The sequence below is a fragment of the Alexandromys fortis genome, unplaced genomic scaffold, assembly GCF_014885135.2.
Source record: "Alexandromys fortis isolate MF-2015 unplaced genomic scaffold, M_Fortis_MF-2015_v1.1 scaffold_339, whole genome shotgun sequence".
Classification (NCBI taxonomy): Eukaryota; Metazoa; Chordata; class Mammalia; order Rodentia; family Cricetidae; genus Alexandromys; species Alexandromys fortis.
The window spans coordinates 330,584-347,463 of NW_026068234.1; the positions used below are offsets into that span (position 1 = coordinate 330,584).

Sequence of the window (16,880 nt, forward strand, 5' to 3'; positions counted from 1 at the left end):
AGCGGCGGCAGGGCTGCGTCCCCGGCACCCGGCCGCCCGCATGGCTAGCTTATGCCCGAAATAATTACACGGAAACTGTATTCTTTCAAACACTGCCTGGCCCGGCTAGGTCCAGTTTCTTATTGGCTAGCTCTTACATATTGTTCTAACCCATTTCTAATATTCTGTGTAGCCCATGAGCTGGCTTACCAGAGAGGATCTTAACCTGCGTCTGTCTGGAGTGGGAGCATCATGGCGACTCTCTGACTCAGCTTCCTTTTCCCAGCATTCTCCTCTGTCCACTCCGCCTACCTAATTTTCTGTCCTATGAGGGCCGAGGCAGTTTCTTTATTATCAACCAATGAAAGCAACAGATAAGATACAAGACCCACCTCCATCATGTGTCTGTGTGTGTGTGTCTGTGTTACTGTATGTGTGTGTGTCTATGTCTGTGTAGATCACTCAAACCATGTCACAAACACAGATAAGAATAATGGGCTAATGTAAGTGAAAAGGATTAATAAGATTCCTGAGCAAATGAGCCAATAAGTTTATTGTTAAGGTAGACGTCTGTGTGATTTCTTTGAGACGTAACAGTTGTGAGAACCAGGCAGGACAGAAACTCAGACAACAAATGGCGCCCAACATGTGAACAACTGCATCCACATAAAGCGTGAAAGAGCACAGGAAGTAATTCTAGACATAAAATAATAGAGTTAATCATGTCTTACTGATAGCAGGATTTTCTCAGGTGGGTTCTGCTTGTCAGAGAATAGCGCTCTCATTTAAGAGAGACTTCCTGACTCAGCTTTAGCTGCAAAAGCTTGCAGCTCTTTAAAGAGGTCCTGACATGAAACACTTAAATGGTGTTGATGAAAAGATAACCATATGCTTTTTGTTGGTGGCAGGAAACTTGAAATGCCATAGAGTCTTGGCAATAAACATGGCTACAGCCAGTACATCCACAATGAGGCTAGAATCTCATAAAGCTAAGGAATGGGCTGGATCCAGCTGTCAAAGCCATGGCCTTAATCCTACCAATATTGCTTAGCAAATTAAAGACTCGTGTGGTCAGAAAAAGAGAGAGATACAAAGATTCAAAGAGGAAGAAAACCTCTAAATGCTTTACAGTGTGTAAAAAATATATGTAGGCTTGGGGGAAAAGGTTAAAGTCCTTAAAATAAAAAAGAAAGAAAGAAAGAAAGAGTACTTGGGTGTGGTGCTACACATCTATAATCCCAACACTTGGGAGACAGAGGCAGGCGCAGACCTCTGTGAGCTCAAGGCATGGTTGCATATGCCTTTAATCCCAAAGATTGGGAGGCAGAGGCAGACACAGCTCTTTGAATTCAAGGTGTGGTAGCACACACCTTTAAACCAAGCAATTGGGAAGGAGAGGAAAATGGATCTCTGTGAGTTCAAGGACAGCCTGGTCTACAGTGGGACTTCCAGGACAGTCAAAGATACACAGAGAACCTGTCTCAAAAAGCAAAATATTAAAAATAAAGATAAAAGAAATAGAGGTTAAAATAAAGCCACGTAAAGATGAAAAATACACAGAGAGTCTGGATACTGTATGTTATTATGCTCTCTTTGAATTGTTTGAATGCTGAGGAAGGAGTGAAAGCTGCTAAAAGATATTTGCTTATAAATGCTGCTGAATTAATCCAAGATAGGTATTTTTTTGAAGGCAAAAGATATGTTACTTTGGAGAAGAAATTTTGCTTTTGTTTCCACAGGAAATGAGAGGATGAGGGTTCATTCTGAGTTAAGAAAAATCAGGTTTGATCAAGAAAGACCACCTGAGAAATCTAGATAGGAACAGATGGCCCAGATGTCTGAGTTCAACATCCAGAACAGTCTTGAGATGATCAAGCCTCACAGGATACTCCAGTCAGGACTCGGTCATAATACTAAATTTTCTTTAGGTCCCCATTAGATTATCAGCACCACCCACCAGCAGAAAGTAGCCTGGAAAACTACACCCACATTCCAAAAAAAGGACTATGGATGTCCTTGGGTTTTTTTAAAAGGAGAGAGAGAGAAAGAGAGAGAGAGAGAACGAGAGAGAGAGAACGAGAGAGAGAGAGAAAGAGAGAGAGAGAGAGAGAGAGAGAGAGAGAGAGAGAGAGAGAGAGAGAGAGAGAGAGAGAGAAGTGGTAAGGGACACGTGTCTATATTCTGTCAATGATGTGTTAAATAAGAACTGATTGGCCAGTGGCCAGGATGGAAGTATAGTCGTGACAACCAGACAGGAAGTAAGTTGGGTCAAGGAGAATAGGGGAATTCTGGGAAGAGGGAAATTCCCTCTGGAGTCCTGTCTAGCACAGAAGAAACAAGATATAACTATGCCACTGAAAAAGGTACTGAGCCATATGGCTAACACAGATAAGAATAATGGGCTATTATAATTTATAAATGTTAATAAGAAGCCTGAGCTAATAGGCCAAACAGTTTATAGTTAATGTAGACCTCTGTGTGATATCTTTAGGACTTAAAGATTGTGAGAACCCGGCCGGACAGGAACTCAGACAATAACTCACACTTTATACACGGAGAACAGTTCTCAAGAATGTTTTCTCCTTCTGCTGCCATGTGAGAATTGGTAATCAAACTAATGCTTGAGGACAAGTCCTTTGCCCACTGAGCGATCTTAGAAGCCATAAAATTAAACCCAAAAACATGACAATGTGGTTTCTGCTACAGGGTCTCATTTGGCTGTGCATTATTGTCCTCAGTCTTCCCATCACACTCAGAAGACTCCAAACTCTAGGAAGACCTCCACAGACTGGGCTCAGCTCACCTAGACTGCCCACTGACTCCAACCAGTCTCCCACAGTTCATCAGTCCCACCCCGGTGGCTCTTCTGTTTGTCTCCATTCATGGCCCTGACATGCTGGACCTGCCATCTGCAATGTTATCATTTTTACCCATGGTGAGACTTCTCATCCTCTTGTCTGAAACTCAGATACTTGCTGACAGAGAAAACTACCCCAGTCTTTCACTTTCCTTCACTTGTTCATACTCAGTCTACTTTATATCCTCATCATTAAGTATTCACGGACAGCTTGACACTTACATGTTTTAATTTTGTGATGAAATCTCCCTTTGTAGTCCAAGTTGGCCTCAACATTCTGTGTGCTAGTATGATAAACATGGGCCTCCAAGCCTGACCTTCTGCAAATTTTAATCTGTCACCCCCAGTCAAATGACAAAAATTATCACTGTTCTTCCTGTTTACAACCATATGTATGTTCACCAGGCACACACATTATACTCAGGTTATCTGAGTGATGGTAATGAAAACACACCTCCTCTTTGGCCACCATTCTCACTGTTTACCTCATCAGTGAGCAACATGTCTTCCAGGAGTCTTCTTATATATCTTGAACTAAGATAACCTGAGCAGCTACAAAAAGATGGATGGATAGATAGATAGATAGATAGATAGATAGATAGATAGATAGATGATAGATAGATAGATAGATAGATAGATAGATAGATAGATAGATAGATGATGGATAGATGGATGAGGTGGATGATGAATACGTGAATGCATGGATGGATGGATGGATCTATTGATCGATGGATTGATGGAAATACAAAGAGACAGGCAGGTAGACAGATAGACAAAGACTCAGGGCAAAATTACCAACATATACACATGTATGAAATTATCAATAATATTTTTAAATGCAAAAATAGTAAAAGCTTTGGATATGGCTCAGTGATTAAAGCACTTGTCATAAAAGCCTGAGGATCAGACTTCAAAACACAGAACCCACCTAAATTTCAGGTGGATGTGTCAGCCATTCTCTAATTACATTCTCAGAAGGAGGAGACAGGAAATGCATGAAAAAGCTGACTAACGAGACTAGACACATCAACAAGTTCTGGAACTGAGTGAGAAACCATGCCCCAAAAAATAAGATGGAAGAATGATTGAAAGGTGATTCCTTGTCATCCTCAGATATTCTCACAACAATGTACAAGTGGGTGCACATCCCATCCACATGTGCCTCCATGCCCACAAACATGTGCCCATATACATGTCCCATACACCAAAAAATGAAAAATAAATGGCATTTGATATCTGTTTGAAATTCTGAATTGCAGCACATCTACACTAAAAGTCATCCACTGTTTATCAAAGCTTAAATTTGCGGTATTAAAAACTCTATGATGTGGGATGCCCTTCTGTAAGCTGTGAATATGTATTGATTTTATTGGTTGATGAATAAAGCTACTTTGGCATATGGCCAGGGAGAATATAGTCAGTCAAACTAAATACAGGAAAAAAGAAGGAAGAATCCAAACAGATGCCAGCAGCTGACAAAGCAGCAAGATGTGAAGTAACAAGCCACAAACTCATGGTAAAATATAAAATAATAGATATGGGTTAATTTAAAAGTAAGAGCTAGTTAATAATAAGGTTAAGCTAATAGATCAAACTTTTATAATTAATATAAGCCTCTGAGTGTCTATACAGGAACTGCTGAACAGGAAAAAACACTTACATGTTTACTGTTATGTGAAATACTAATTTTACTAGGCATCCTGTATTGGTTAAATCAAGCAACCAACAGGAACTGGACTGTTCTGAGATCCCACACATGGCAGGGATTCCTTGGCCACTGTTCCTTCTAAGAAGCCTCTCAGTAACAACTATGAAGCATCCTTGCTGAAGCATACAGTCAGCTGCACCTCTATAGCTTAGTCAGAGTCAATGTCCTCTTCCCCAACCATCCCGCAGTCATGGACTGCAAACATGTTTCTCTCACCTGCCAGGGCTGGAAGTCCTGGGAGTCTGTACTTTTCCCATCCTGCTGTCCACTGGTTATCACGTCGTGCAGGGCATGGGCAATGCTGTAGACAGCTGTGTAAGCTGCATCAGTTCGACTCACTTCTGGGAAAGGATACTGCTGGTTTATCAGACTCTCATTCCCTGAGCACAGCTGGACACCCTCTGTCACTGGGCTGCTCTGGTCGGGCCATGTGCAATCAAAGGTGATCTCCCAAAACTTCTTTATGAACATGTCTTCTGGAGTCTGGCTGGGGCGCAGGTTAGCAAGGAACTCAGGGAAGCCAGTAGCCCTGCTGCTGTGAAACAGAATGCCAAATGTTCCAAACAATACCTGGGAAATGCCTGGAATAGAGAGGGCAAGTGCCATGTGCGTAGTGTCCTTGCTGACCCAGACCTGCCCTGAGACAGGGACACCCAGTAGGCCATGAAGAATAAGTAGGAAATTGGAATTACTTAGGAAAACCAGAACAACCCTGGCTGTGCATTTCTGCATCTTCTGGACAATCTCTCCAATCTTCCCCATGGACTCATGGGAAGGGACATGGAGGGTGAACTCAATGCACACACCAGCTGGACTCAGCTCCTGATTGGCCAGAGAGCTGGCCTGCTGCCCAAAGTCATCATCATGGGCCAGAATGATCACCCAGGACCACTGAAAGTGAATGATCAGCTGGGTCATTGCTCGGCAAGATGGAAGGTCACTAGTCACGGTCCGAAGGAAAGATGGGAACTGGATCTTGTCACCTAGGCTGGGTAGTGAGGACGAATAACTGACCTGTCAGAGAAAAATCAGACAACAGAAGGGTGGATAAGACTGGGACTATTCATAGGCTGATGATCTGGTTTGAAGGTAGGAAGTAGGGGCCTAGAGACATGGCTCATCAGTTCAGAGCCCTTGTTCTTCTTGTAGAAGACCCAAGTTCAAGTCCTAGCACACACCAGGTGGCTCACATCTCTCTATAACTCCAGATCCAGGAAATCTGATACCCTTTTCTGGCTTTCTCCTACAACTGTGGCATAGACTCACATATATAAACATACACATAAATGTATATTAATTTTAAAACGCAAATAATTTTTAAGAAAGGACTTGAGCATCCTGTATTGTGATGGTCCTACAAGCAGTTGTGGCCTCTCACTGGCTGCTCATCCCAGACACAGCCCTTTGGCTTCAGGAATGAAGCTCAAAACTTCAATGAATGAGGCCTTACCTGCTCTCCTCTCAGTATCTGTCCTTCACCTACACCCTCATATTTGGTTTCTGCACCTCAGTTAGGATTAGTGTGACTCTCTGGTTAGCACACAGCTGTGATGTTGTTCTTTTTCATTTTCGTGTGTGTGTATGTGTGTGTGTGTTGTCTAGCAGTACATGTGTGGAGGTCAGGAAACAAATTGTGGGAACTAGTTCTCTTCCACCACATGGGTTCCAGGGGTTCAAACTCATGTTCAGGCTTGGTTAGCATCTTTACACCATCAGCCATCTTGCTATCCCTAGTAGGAATCAATGGGTCCCAGGTACAAACCAACAGGCACAAACAATGATCAGCTCTTCTCACACCACCATTGTGAATTTTTCCAGCTTCCAGACAAATAGGAACCTGATTTGTCAAGTTGTTGAGGAAGACTTGATACCATGTTTTCAAAAGAGAGATTTTTAGAAGATGTGATAACTGAGGGATCTGTGTCTGTGTTTGTTTTGAGGGACACAGAATGTGGCTGCTCAGCATCAGGGTATGAGTGTAAAAACTTCTCCTGCCACTACAAGATGAGGAAAAGACTTATTGTCTCAACACAGAGGCCCTAGTGGTTCCTATGCAGGGATAAGGCTGACTCAGTCTCATTCGTGTGGTCATGACAGCCTATGCAATAAAATAGAAGATATTCAGTAAGTTTTGATTACAGACAAGCAATGATCATTTTTGTATAAGCTTACTCCATTAAAGACATTAAGAACTAATAACAAATTATAGTTTATGGAAATTTAAGGTTAGATTATAAAAAATTCGCTCTTTCCGTAATATTCAAATTTGTATTACTTTCTATGCATGAATGTTTTGACTGTACAAATACATGATTGTGCACCACAGGTGTGTCTGGTGCCCTTGGAGGACAGAAGGACTTTCATTAATGGAAAAGGAGTTGCAGATACTTATGAGCCACTATTTGGGTGCTGGCAATTGAAAGGGGGTCCACTAGAAGAACAGACAGTGCTCTTAACCTCTGAACCATCTCTCCAGTTCCTGAAACTGATATTTAACTGAACCTTATCAGGAAGCCCAACAAGTTTAAAAACTAGAAGCTCTTGAGGTGTGTTTAATATATTAATTTTCTGTTCAGGACATGATAGAGCATGTCACTTAGGATTCAGAGGCAAGGGGGACAACAGAAATCCAAGCTTGGGCTACATGGAGAGTTTCTGTCTCAACACAAACACACACACACACACACACACACACACACACACACACACAAACCTGAAATAACATAAATGAACCTTTCTTTTGTAAATGACACTATACATAGAGCAAGAAATGGAGACTTTAATCATGAAGATATGCCAAATTGTGATGGGATGGATATATGCTTAAAGGTTAAAAACACCGGCTGAAAAATCCTGAGGATAGAGCTCAGATTCCAGTACCCACATAACAAGATAGGCATTGCTTTCATGGCTACAACATCAGCTCAAAGAAGGGCGCAGTCAGGATGTTTGATGGAAGGTACTTCCAGCCTAACCAAGGAAACATGCATCCTAAATTAAGGGAGAGATCCTGCCTCAAAGCGATAAGTGGAGAGGGAAAAGTAGGCCATCAGATGGCCTCTTACAGCCTCCATACCTACGCAAGGGTTAACACACTTACAGAGAGAGAGAGAGAGAGAGAGAGAGAGAGAGAGAGAGAGAGAGAGAGAGAGAGAGAGAGAAGCATATACTCACAGGCACACATGCATTAATTATGCCAGAATTTCAAAGAAAGAAATAAACCTTCCTTCAGCCAGGCTTGGTGAAACACACCTACAGTGGAGCATTGGGAGGCTGAGGCATGAGAATGGATCTTCAATTTCAAGGCCATCCTATTCTACGTAGTGAGTTCTAAGCAAGCTAAGTTTTCTCATTAGAGACTCTGTCTCAAGAAACACAATTACAAACTTTACAGAACCCTAGAGTTCAGAAGCACTTTAGCGAGAATCTATCTTAAGGAGATTATAGATAAGACCTTGGATACGGTTTTGGGAATTACATGGGCCCAGCTTCATAGGACTTGGAAAGCCCATCTGGCAGGGAAAAATATGTAAAACTATGAGTCACACAAAGAGACTGGTATTTACGCCAATTTAGAGATTTCATAGGGAAAAGCAAATGGATTTAAATCATAATTTTCATACAATGTTTATGTTAAAAAGTAAAGCGGAATATATATACATATATATCTGTATATATGCATATACAAAAAGAGATAAAGCGTCTCATGTAGCCAAGGCTAACCTCAATATCAATATATAGCTAAGAATAATATGGCCCACTGGATGCTCCTGTCTCTACCTCTTGACTGCTGTATTACAACAGCACTAGAGATAAGAACCAGGGCCTTGTGTGCTAAGCAAGTGTTCTAGCAACAGAGTCACATTCCAGAGCCTTGGGGAGTATGATGGTTTGAATCTGAGATGTTACCAGAAGGTTCACATGCTGGACACTTGATTTACAGAAGATGGGCTTCTTGGAAGTGATTGGATCATGAGGGCTCTGATCTGATCAAATGGAGTCATAGTGGTGGCATTTTATAGACCCCATGGAAAGTAGGTTGGAGGAATCAGATCTCTGGCGCTGTGCCCTGATGACTCTGTCACTCTCCTCCTGACCACTTGAGTGTCTGTCCCTCCGCACATTTCTGCCATGAAGCTCTGTGTTAGCACAGGCACAGAAACAGAGGCATCTGATGACCCGGGTATGAAACTGCAGAAATTCAAACAAAAGAAATCTTTCCTCTCCTAAGCTGTTTCTTTCAGGCATGTCTGTCACAGCAAGGAAAGTCTAATAAGCATTTTAGTGATTGAATAAATGGTTCAACAGAGTTGTCAATTGACACAGGAATTTTATCTACATTGCTAGAATAACCAAAAGTATAGGAACATAAAAAACCCTATAGTCAAATATTCCCAGAAAGAGTATTCTTGAGCTGCAAAGAGGAAGCAACTGTGGTAGTGATGGCTCACTGGTGTGAGAGAAACACGTGACAAGGAGCAACGTTAGGGAGGAAGAGCTGACTTAGGCTCACGGTTTGAGAAAATACAATCCATGGGGTGGTGTACACATGGCAAAGGACAGCTCGATGGAAGCAGATGTGGCCCTGGTATAACAGGAAGCAGAGAATATACAGAAAATGGGACCACCAATTTTAGCCTGAATCCTACCTCCTCCAGTGGCTCTCCTAATAAAGGTTTAAAAACCTTCTAAGAAAGGCCCAGGCCTGGGGGATAAGTCTACAAACACATGAGCGTATTTCATATTCAGAGGTAAAGGAACTGATAAAAGGATAAACAATTCATGGCCTTTACATGCAAAAGATTATAAGTATTCTTAAGGAGAGAAATGTTAGCACTTGCAACAACATGGATGAACCTTAAGGCATGTTCAGTGAAAGAAGCCAGGCCAGACACCTACCTATAGTGTGAATCCAGTCATGTAAAATGAACAGAAAAACCAAATCCACAGACACAGAAGTTAATTTAGAGGTTGCTTCACATTAGGAATGATGGGATGTGGTGCCAATGGGCTTGCTTGTAGGAGGTGTCTCTTTGCAGGAAAAAGAACATGTTCCAAATCACCTACGGTAATCATGCTAAGATATAAGTCACTAAATCATTCAACTTAAATAGATAAATTATCCTGAAGTCACCTCTTCAAAACTATAAACTGAGAGGTTTGCCATATATGGCCACGCTGTGGAAATGACAATAATGGGTGGGTTAATGGGAATATCCATGAGGTAGAAGAGACCATTGGCATGAGCTCAATTTTCTAGACTCAAATCTCAGCTCTGCTAGCTAGAGCCAGGTGAGATGACTGATAAGCTGTTTTTTTTTTTTAATTTTCTTTGTTGTTTGTCTGTTTGTTTTCTTGCTGAGCTGGAAAGATGCCTTCGCAGGTAAAGGTGTTTACCACCAAGTCTGGAAAATTGTGTTTACTTCCCAGAACCAACGATGAGGAAAAGAACTGACTCGCAAAAGGTGTCTTCAAACATGCAGATGGGCACAATGGCACTGGCGTTGAGTATTAACACAAAACACACACAAATAATAATAATAATAATAATCATCATCATCATCATCATCGCTGTAGAGATGGTTCAATGGTTAACAGTACTTACTACTATTTCAGAGAACTGAGTTTCAATTCCCAGCACCCATGTGGCAGGGATAAAACATCTGCAATGCCATCCTAGGGAATTCCATGTCCTCCTCTGATTTCATGGGTAATAGGCACAAATGTAGTACATGTGTGCATATAAATATATACACAGATGCATGTATACACACATATGTGTGTATAAATATTTAAAAATATGCGTATATTTATATGTATGTGTGTATGTATGCATGAAGGCAAAATACTCATAAAATAAAAATAAATAAATCTTTAAAAATATTTCTTAAATAAAAAAGAAATGTTCTCAGTTTCCTGGTCAATGAAAGGGATGCCAGTTCTCTCTAAACTATCTTTATCTGTATATGGAGGGGAACCATGTTGCACATGGAGAATACTTGCAGGGATCCTGGCTCCACAGCAGAGCTGCTCACACCTGTGGCCATCACCATCTGTTTCTCTACCAACATTAAGGGACTGCACTACATTCATGAAGGAAGAAGGCTTGAGTAACTCACCTGGGGAAACTTGTACAGCCCCAGAAGTCTGGCCATGGAGACAGACAGGGATGACCGTGTGTCCCCAACCAGAGCAGCCTGAGGAGAGCCATGCTGGCAGGTATAGTTGGGGATGGGATCCTCCTGCCTCGAGAGAAAGCTCATTGTCTCGTGGACGGCTCCATGCACTGAGTCCCCAGAGTTTCGAATGGAGAAGCCCAGAGTCAAATTGGGCAACAAGTGAGCACTCCTATTGATCTCCTCGATGGCAAAGACGAAACTCTGGGCCACGCGGTAGCCCCACTTGGAAACGCTGAGGGAAAGAGAAGCCCACATTTATCCCTCATGATGGGGTAAACTGAACAAGAATAAACACAGGGACTCGAGAGATACAAGCAGAACAACATCTCCACAAGTATTTCTACATAGATGTGCAGAGGAGCACAGTTCAGATACTCAAAGGGGAGCCAGAGGGAATGTGGAGCCAGTAACCAGAGGGGACAGTTTCAGAAGACAGAATGGATAACTGAAGATCTATTGAATTAGCTGGGTGTGGTGGCACACTTGTTAATTCCAGCACTCTGGAGGTAGAGCCAAATCCAGGTACCAAGAGCTAGCTACATAGATAGAGACCCTGTCCATGCAAACAAACAAAAAATTTATTGCACAGTACATTTGGTTAGAATTAACAGTAACATCTATTTCAGAATTGCTCATAGTAAGAGCCAGAAGACAGGGAGAAGAGATGTAAAATGCTTTCTTTGGTACATGATTTGGACATAACAGACATGTGAGCCTGCCTAAAGCCAATCATGCATGGGAAATTTTCATCTGTGGCCCTAACCATTCCCCGTTGAACTATTCGCAATGGATATATTCTGGGGAAAAGACACTCATTGTAGTCAGTCATGTTCCAAACAGTGAACCCACAAACTTCAGTACACAGTTCAAGACCTGCAGCCATATAGACAGCCTTGGGTAAATTTGGAGGGTCATAGCTGGGTCAGGTGGTGCATGCCTTTAATCCCAGAACAAAAGAGGCACAGCAAGCTAATCTTTATGAGTCTGAGGCTAGCCTAGACTACAGAGTGAGTTCCAGAAATGTCAGTGCTACACAGAGAAAAACTATAAAAAAAAATAAATAAATAAATGAAAACAGAAAAATGGAGTTTGAGGTTACCTGGTCTACATAGCAAATTCCAGAATAGTCAAGCTTAGGCAATAAAGGCCAGAAATCTGGGGAAGATGTCATTGAATATGAGAGCCATGTTCCAGCCTCAGCAAGCAGCAGAACTTGGCAGTTTCGGGCACATGGTTCTGGCTTTAGAGTTAAGGAGAGAAGAAAGGCACTATGGAACCTTCCCCATTAATAAGGAAAGCTGCTGATAACAGGCATGTGTCCGTGAATGGAGGCCTAAGAAGGCCACTGCATGAAGCTGTGAAGTTGAACCCTGGAATTTCTTGGAGAACCCAAGATGTTGGAAATGTCAGAGTCATGAGATTCCTGATGAACAAAGCTACAAACAGGGAATGGAACCAACCCAAGAGAAACGTGTGTTGCAGTAAACAAAACTAAAAGGAGTTGGAGATCTGAAGAGTGTTTGGACATCAGACATGGAGGTGCAGAGTTTGGAGTTTGCCCACCTGGTTTTCTGTCTTGCTTTGGTCCAGTATTTCCTCACTATGTTCCCTCTCTTATGCTTTGGAATGGTGCCATTGTATACTGGAAATATATGATCTGCTTTTGGATGTTGATTTTATAGGTAATTACAGTAAAGACATTGCATGAATCTTAGAAGAGACTTTGATCTTTAGACTTTTAAAGAAGTTTGTAACTGTAGTAGACTATGAGTACTTTTGAAGATGGACTGAATGCATTTTTGCATTATGATATGGCAACAAGTTTTTGGAGTGAGGGAGTGGAATGTGATGTTTTGAAATAAAATGGCCCCCAAATTAAGGGGCACTATTAGGATGATTTTGTTAGAATAGCTGTGATCTTGTATGAGGAAGAGTGTCACTTTAGAAGCAAGCTTTAGGGTTTCCATGCCCAGTGAGACTGTCTACTTACTGTTGCCTGCATAACAAGATATATCAGCCACTTCTCCAGCACCACATCTGCCAACATTAAAGTTTGGAGGCAGGAAGATACTGAGTTCTAGTCTAGCCTCATGAACACAGTATAACCCTATCTCAAAAAATAAAAAGAAAGAAAGAAAAGAAAACTCAAAAGCAAGCCATTAGAGCCAGTGTGTTGCCTTGTGCTTGCAGTCCAGTTTTGGAGGGTTAGCCTGAACTACACAAGGAGTTCCAGAGTAGTCAGAACATAAACTGAGATACTATCTCAAAAAAAAAGTAATATAAATGATTTCAAGTGGGAAAACACAGTAATAAAAATCTCTTGCATTTGTAACTGAATGAAAATGATAAATATTACTTTTAAAAAAAGCACTCTTAAATGGTTTTTGACACAGGTCTCATCGTGTACCCCAATCTTGCCTGGAAATAATAATACTCCTGCCTCAGCTTCCTGAGCGATAAGAGTACAGCCATGTGTCCTATGCTCAATTAAAAGCAATAAAGCTAAATACAAATGTTTAAAAAGGCTTGTTTTGGAAACTACAGTATATTGCAAAAGCTGGAATGATTATATCCAAAAGTGGAACTGTTCATATGGCTCACGTCATGAGCTGGATCTCCAGGACCTCACGGAATGAAGGTGGTGGTGCAGCCCATCATCTCATCACTGGGAAAGTGGAGGCAGGAGATCAGAAATTCAAGGTCATCTTTGACTACCTAGTGAATTGCAGAGTACATGATGCTTAGAAAAAAAATAACAAGCAAAAGGAACACAGCACAGAGAAATCACGGGGATGATAACTGATGAAAATCTATTATTTACACATTAATCCATTCAGCAAACACACCTACATAGACACTATTTTAAGAACCTTGGATATACAGAAGAATCAAGAAGCCCCACCTGGCCTACTGAGGGCAGACATTACACCCAGTACATGAGCACCCATACTTCAGTCCAGTACAAACAGCAAGGACAGACAGACAGAGGTCACGTAAAAGGAGAGCAACAGAGCTACTGCATGGATACACAGAGAAAGATGGTGGCCATCTTGCTGGGACTCTGAGAATCAACCACTATCCAAGGATTCACACAAACTTGTAAAGCTGCTTCTGGGTTTCAGAGACTCACATTCCACATCCAACACTTACTCTGAAGCCAGCAGTCCTGATGGTGGGACAGTGAAGTCAGACAGGGTACCAATAGAGAGATCAAAGATGGAGAAGCTGCCCCCCACTATTACATCCCCAGGACGGTCAAAGTAACGCCTCTGCTTTGGCAAAAGCCAGGCTCTTGGTGCAGAAAGAGCAGACACAGACACATAGCCAAAGAGAACAGGAAAGAGAGTACACAGCCACATGCTTGCTGGGCACCAGGCCATCAGTGACAGGACAGCCTCATATGGAGCAGTAGCCTGCAGTGAAGGGGCTTTTATATGGGAGAAAGTTCTTGATCAAGGGCCTAAAGCTAAGACCACACTGGGAATTCTAGGTTTGCAGGCTGTGAGGAGAATATTGTTCACGACATGATGGAGGTGGGTGACCAATAAATCCCAGAGTCATTAAAAGTTTTATTCCCTTCTCCTGGGTCTTCTTAGACTCTTTGCATTCAAGGTCACAGTTCTGGGCATCATTTGCTGACTGCAGAAAAGGCAACAATGGGTCTGATTGTCTCATGAGGGACTTGCAAGCCCAGGAGCAGCTGTGCTCAGGACAGTGATTGGTAGAGAAACCCCAGATGAGTACAAGAAGCAAACAGCCCAGTAACTGAAGTGAAATATTTAGTACATTGTTCACACTCTATAGCCCCTGAATACACCCCCTCATGTGTCTCCCCTGTGTTGATCCTCTATGTTCTGGGTGGTTTTTGTTGTTCCTTAAGAAATTTTCAGAAACGTTTATCTAGGACAATTTGGAAATACACACAACCAAACACCAGAAAGCAATACCCATGTCTTTGTAGAGCCATTACTCATCTTCCCAAGGTACGGAGCCTTTTTTCTATGATTTGAAAACAGATTTCAAAATTGCCAAGGTGGTGTTCAGGTAAATTCACTTGATATACAAGCCTGGTGGCCTGTGTGTGATACCAAAAAATCAACATAAAGTTAGAGGGAGACCCCACCCCATCCTTCAAAACCTGCAAGCTACAAGTCCCACTCTGCCTTAATCCCTTCTATCCCTAGTGACCTCAGAGAAACTCTTAAACACAGGCTCCAACTACAGAGCAAAAAACAAGAGAGGAACCCTGAAAAATAAGGTGTAACTGCACAAAGAGGACAAAGAGAGTGAATTGAGAGAGCAGACAAAGAGAATGAGCCAAGGGAGACTTCAGCAGCTCACTGAGACAGTGACAGTACAGAGTAGACTCAGAAAAGTTCTCAAAGACACAGACAGCAATTACAAGGATGGGACTAAGAGGGAAAACACTGCCAGCACCAAGTAGAGGAAGAGATGGGCAGATGTCAATGGAAAGCAACATGGTAATACCAGGACTCAGTATCATACAACAGGAAGATTTGATTAACCTAACCCAGAAGACAGAAAACAAAATGATTTGAAATTTAACTTTATGGGAATGATGGAGGTCTTTAAAGAGGAAATGAAAAATTCCCTTAGAGAAATGGAGGAAAAACAAACACTAAATTGGAAGAAACCAATAAATCCCTAAAGAAATCCAAGGAAACCAAGAAAAAAACAATTAAACAGGCAAACCAAACAGTTCAAGACTTGAACACTAAAATAGAGTAAATAAATAAAATACAAACCAAGGGAATTCTGGAAATGGAAAATCCTGAATAAATTAATGGGAACTACAGAGGCAAGTATAACCAACAGAATACAAAAGATGGAAGAGAAAGTCTCAAGTGTTGAAGATACTATAGAGAAAATAGATTCATCAGTCGAAGAAAATAAAACCTAAGAATAATAGGGATAGAAGAAGGAGAAGAGTCACAGCTCAAAGGCCCATAAAATATTTTAAACAAAATTATGAAAAAAAAAAACCTTTCCCAACATGAAGAAAGATATTCCTTTGAAAATTCAAGAAGCATACAGATCACCAAACAGACTGGATCAAAAAAAAATCCCCTCTCCATATAATAATCAAAACACAAAATATACAGATTAAAGAAAGAATATTAAGAGCTGCAAAGGTAAAAGGCCAAGTAACTTATAAAGGTAAATCAATCAGACTTACACCTGACTTCTCTACGGAAATCATGAAAGCCAGAAGGTCCTGGATAGAGGTACTTAAGAAACTAAGAGACCATGGATGCAAACCCAAACTACTATACCCAGCCAAGCTATCGTTCACTATCAATGGAGAAAACAAGACATTCCAGGATAAGAACAAATTTAAACAATACGTAGCCACAAATCGAGCCTTACAGAAAGTAATAGAAGGAAAATCACAACCCAAGGAATCCAACACTGCCAACACTGCCTACAATAACTCAGGCATCTAGCGACCCTTCACGAGCACAATTCAAAGAAGGGAGACACACAAACAACACTACCAAAATGTATAACTGGAGAAAACAACCACTGGTCATTAATATCACTTAATATTAATGGTCTCAATTCACCTATAAAAAGAAACAGGCTAAGAGATAGGACAAGAAAACAGGATCCAAAATTCTGCTGGTTACAAGAAACACATCTCAACCACAAAGACAGGCATCTACTCAGAGTAAAGGGTTGGGAAAAGGTTTTTCAAGCAAATGTTTCCAAGAAAAAAGCAGGTATGGCCATACTAATTTCTAACAAAGCTGACTTCAAACTAAAATCAATCAGAAGAGATCGAGATGGACACTTTATACACGGAGCAGAAACAATTCATCAGGATGAAGTCTCAGTCCTGAATATCAACACCCCTAATATAAAAGCACCCACTTATGAAAAAGAAATATTACTAGAACTCAAGGGAGACATCAAACCACACACACTAGTAGTAGGAGACTTCAACACACCACTCTCTCCAAGGGACAGGTCAATCAGACAGAAACCGAATAGAGAATTAAGAGAATTATTGGAGATAATGAAGCAAATGGACTTAACAGACATCTATAAAACACTCCACCCAAATAGGAAAGAATATACCTTCATCTCTGCAGTTCATGGAACCTTCTCGAAAATTGACCACATACTCGGAAACAAA

The 16,880-nt window shown here is 41.4% G+C and overlaps 1 protein-coding gene across 1 annotated transcript in view; it reads right to left on the bottom strand.

Moving 5' to 3' along the window:
- Positions 1–14,082, bottom strand: part of LOC126493800 (extracellular calcium-sensing receptor-like) — a 58,193-nt gene extending 44,111 nt beyond the window's left edge. The window contains exons 1-3 of the mRNA XM_050130904.1: positions 13,874–14,082; positions 10,664–10,955; positions 4,761–5,558 (exon numbers count right to left, since the gene is read on the bottom strand). Coding sequence (XP_049986861.1) covers positions 4,761–5,558; positions 10,664–10,955; positions 13,874–14,082 — 1,299 coding nt within the window. The remainder of the gene's footprint in view (positions 1–4,760; positions 5,559–10,663; positions 10,956–13,873) is intronic.
- Positions 14,083–16,880: the final 2,798 nt, after the last annotated feature.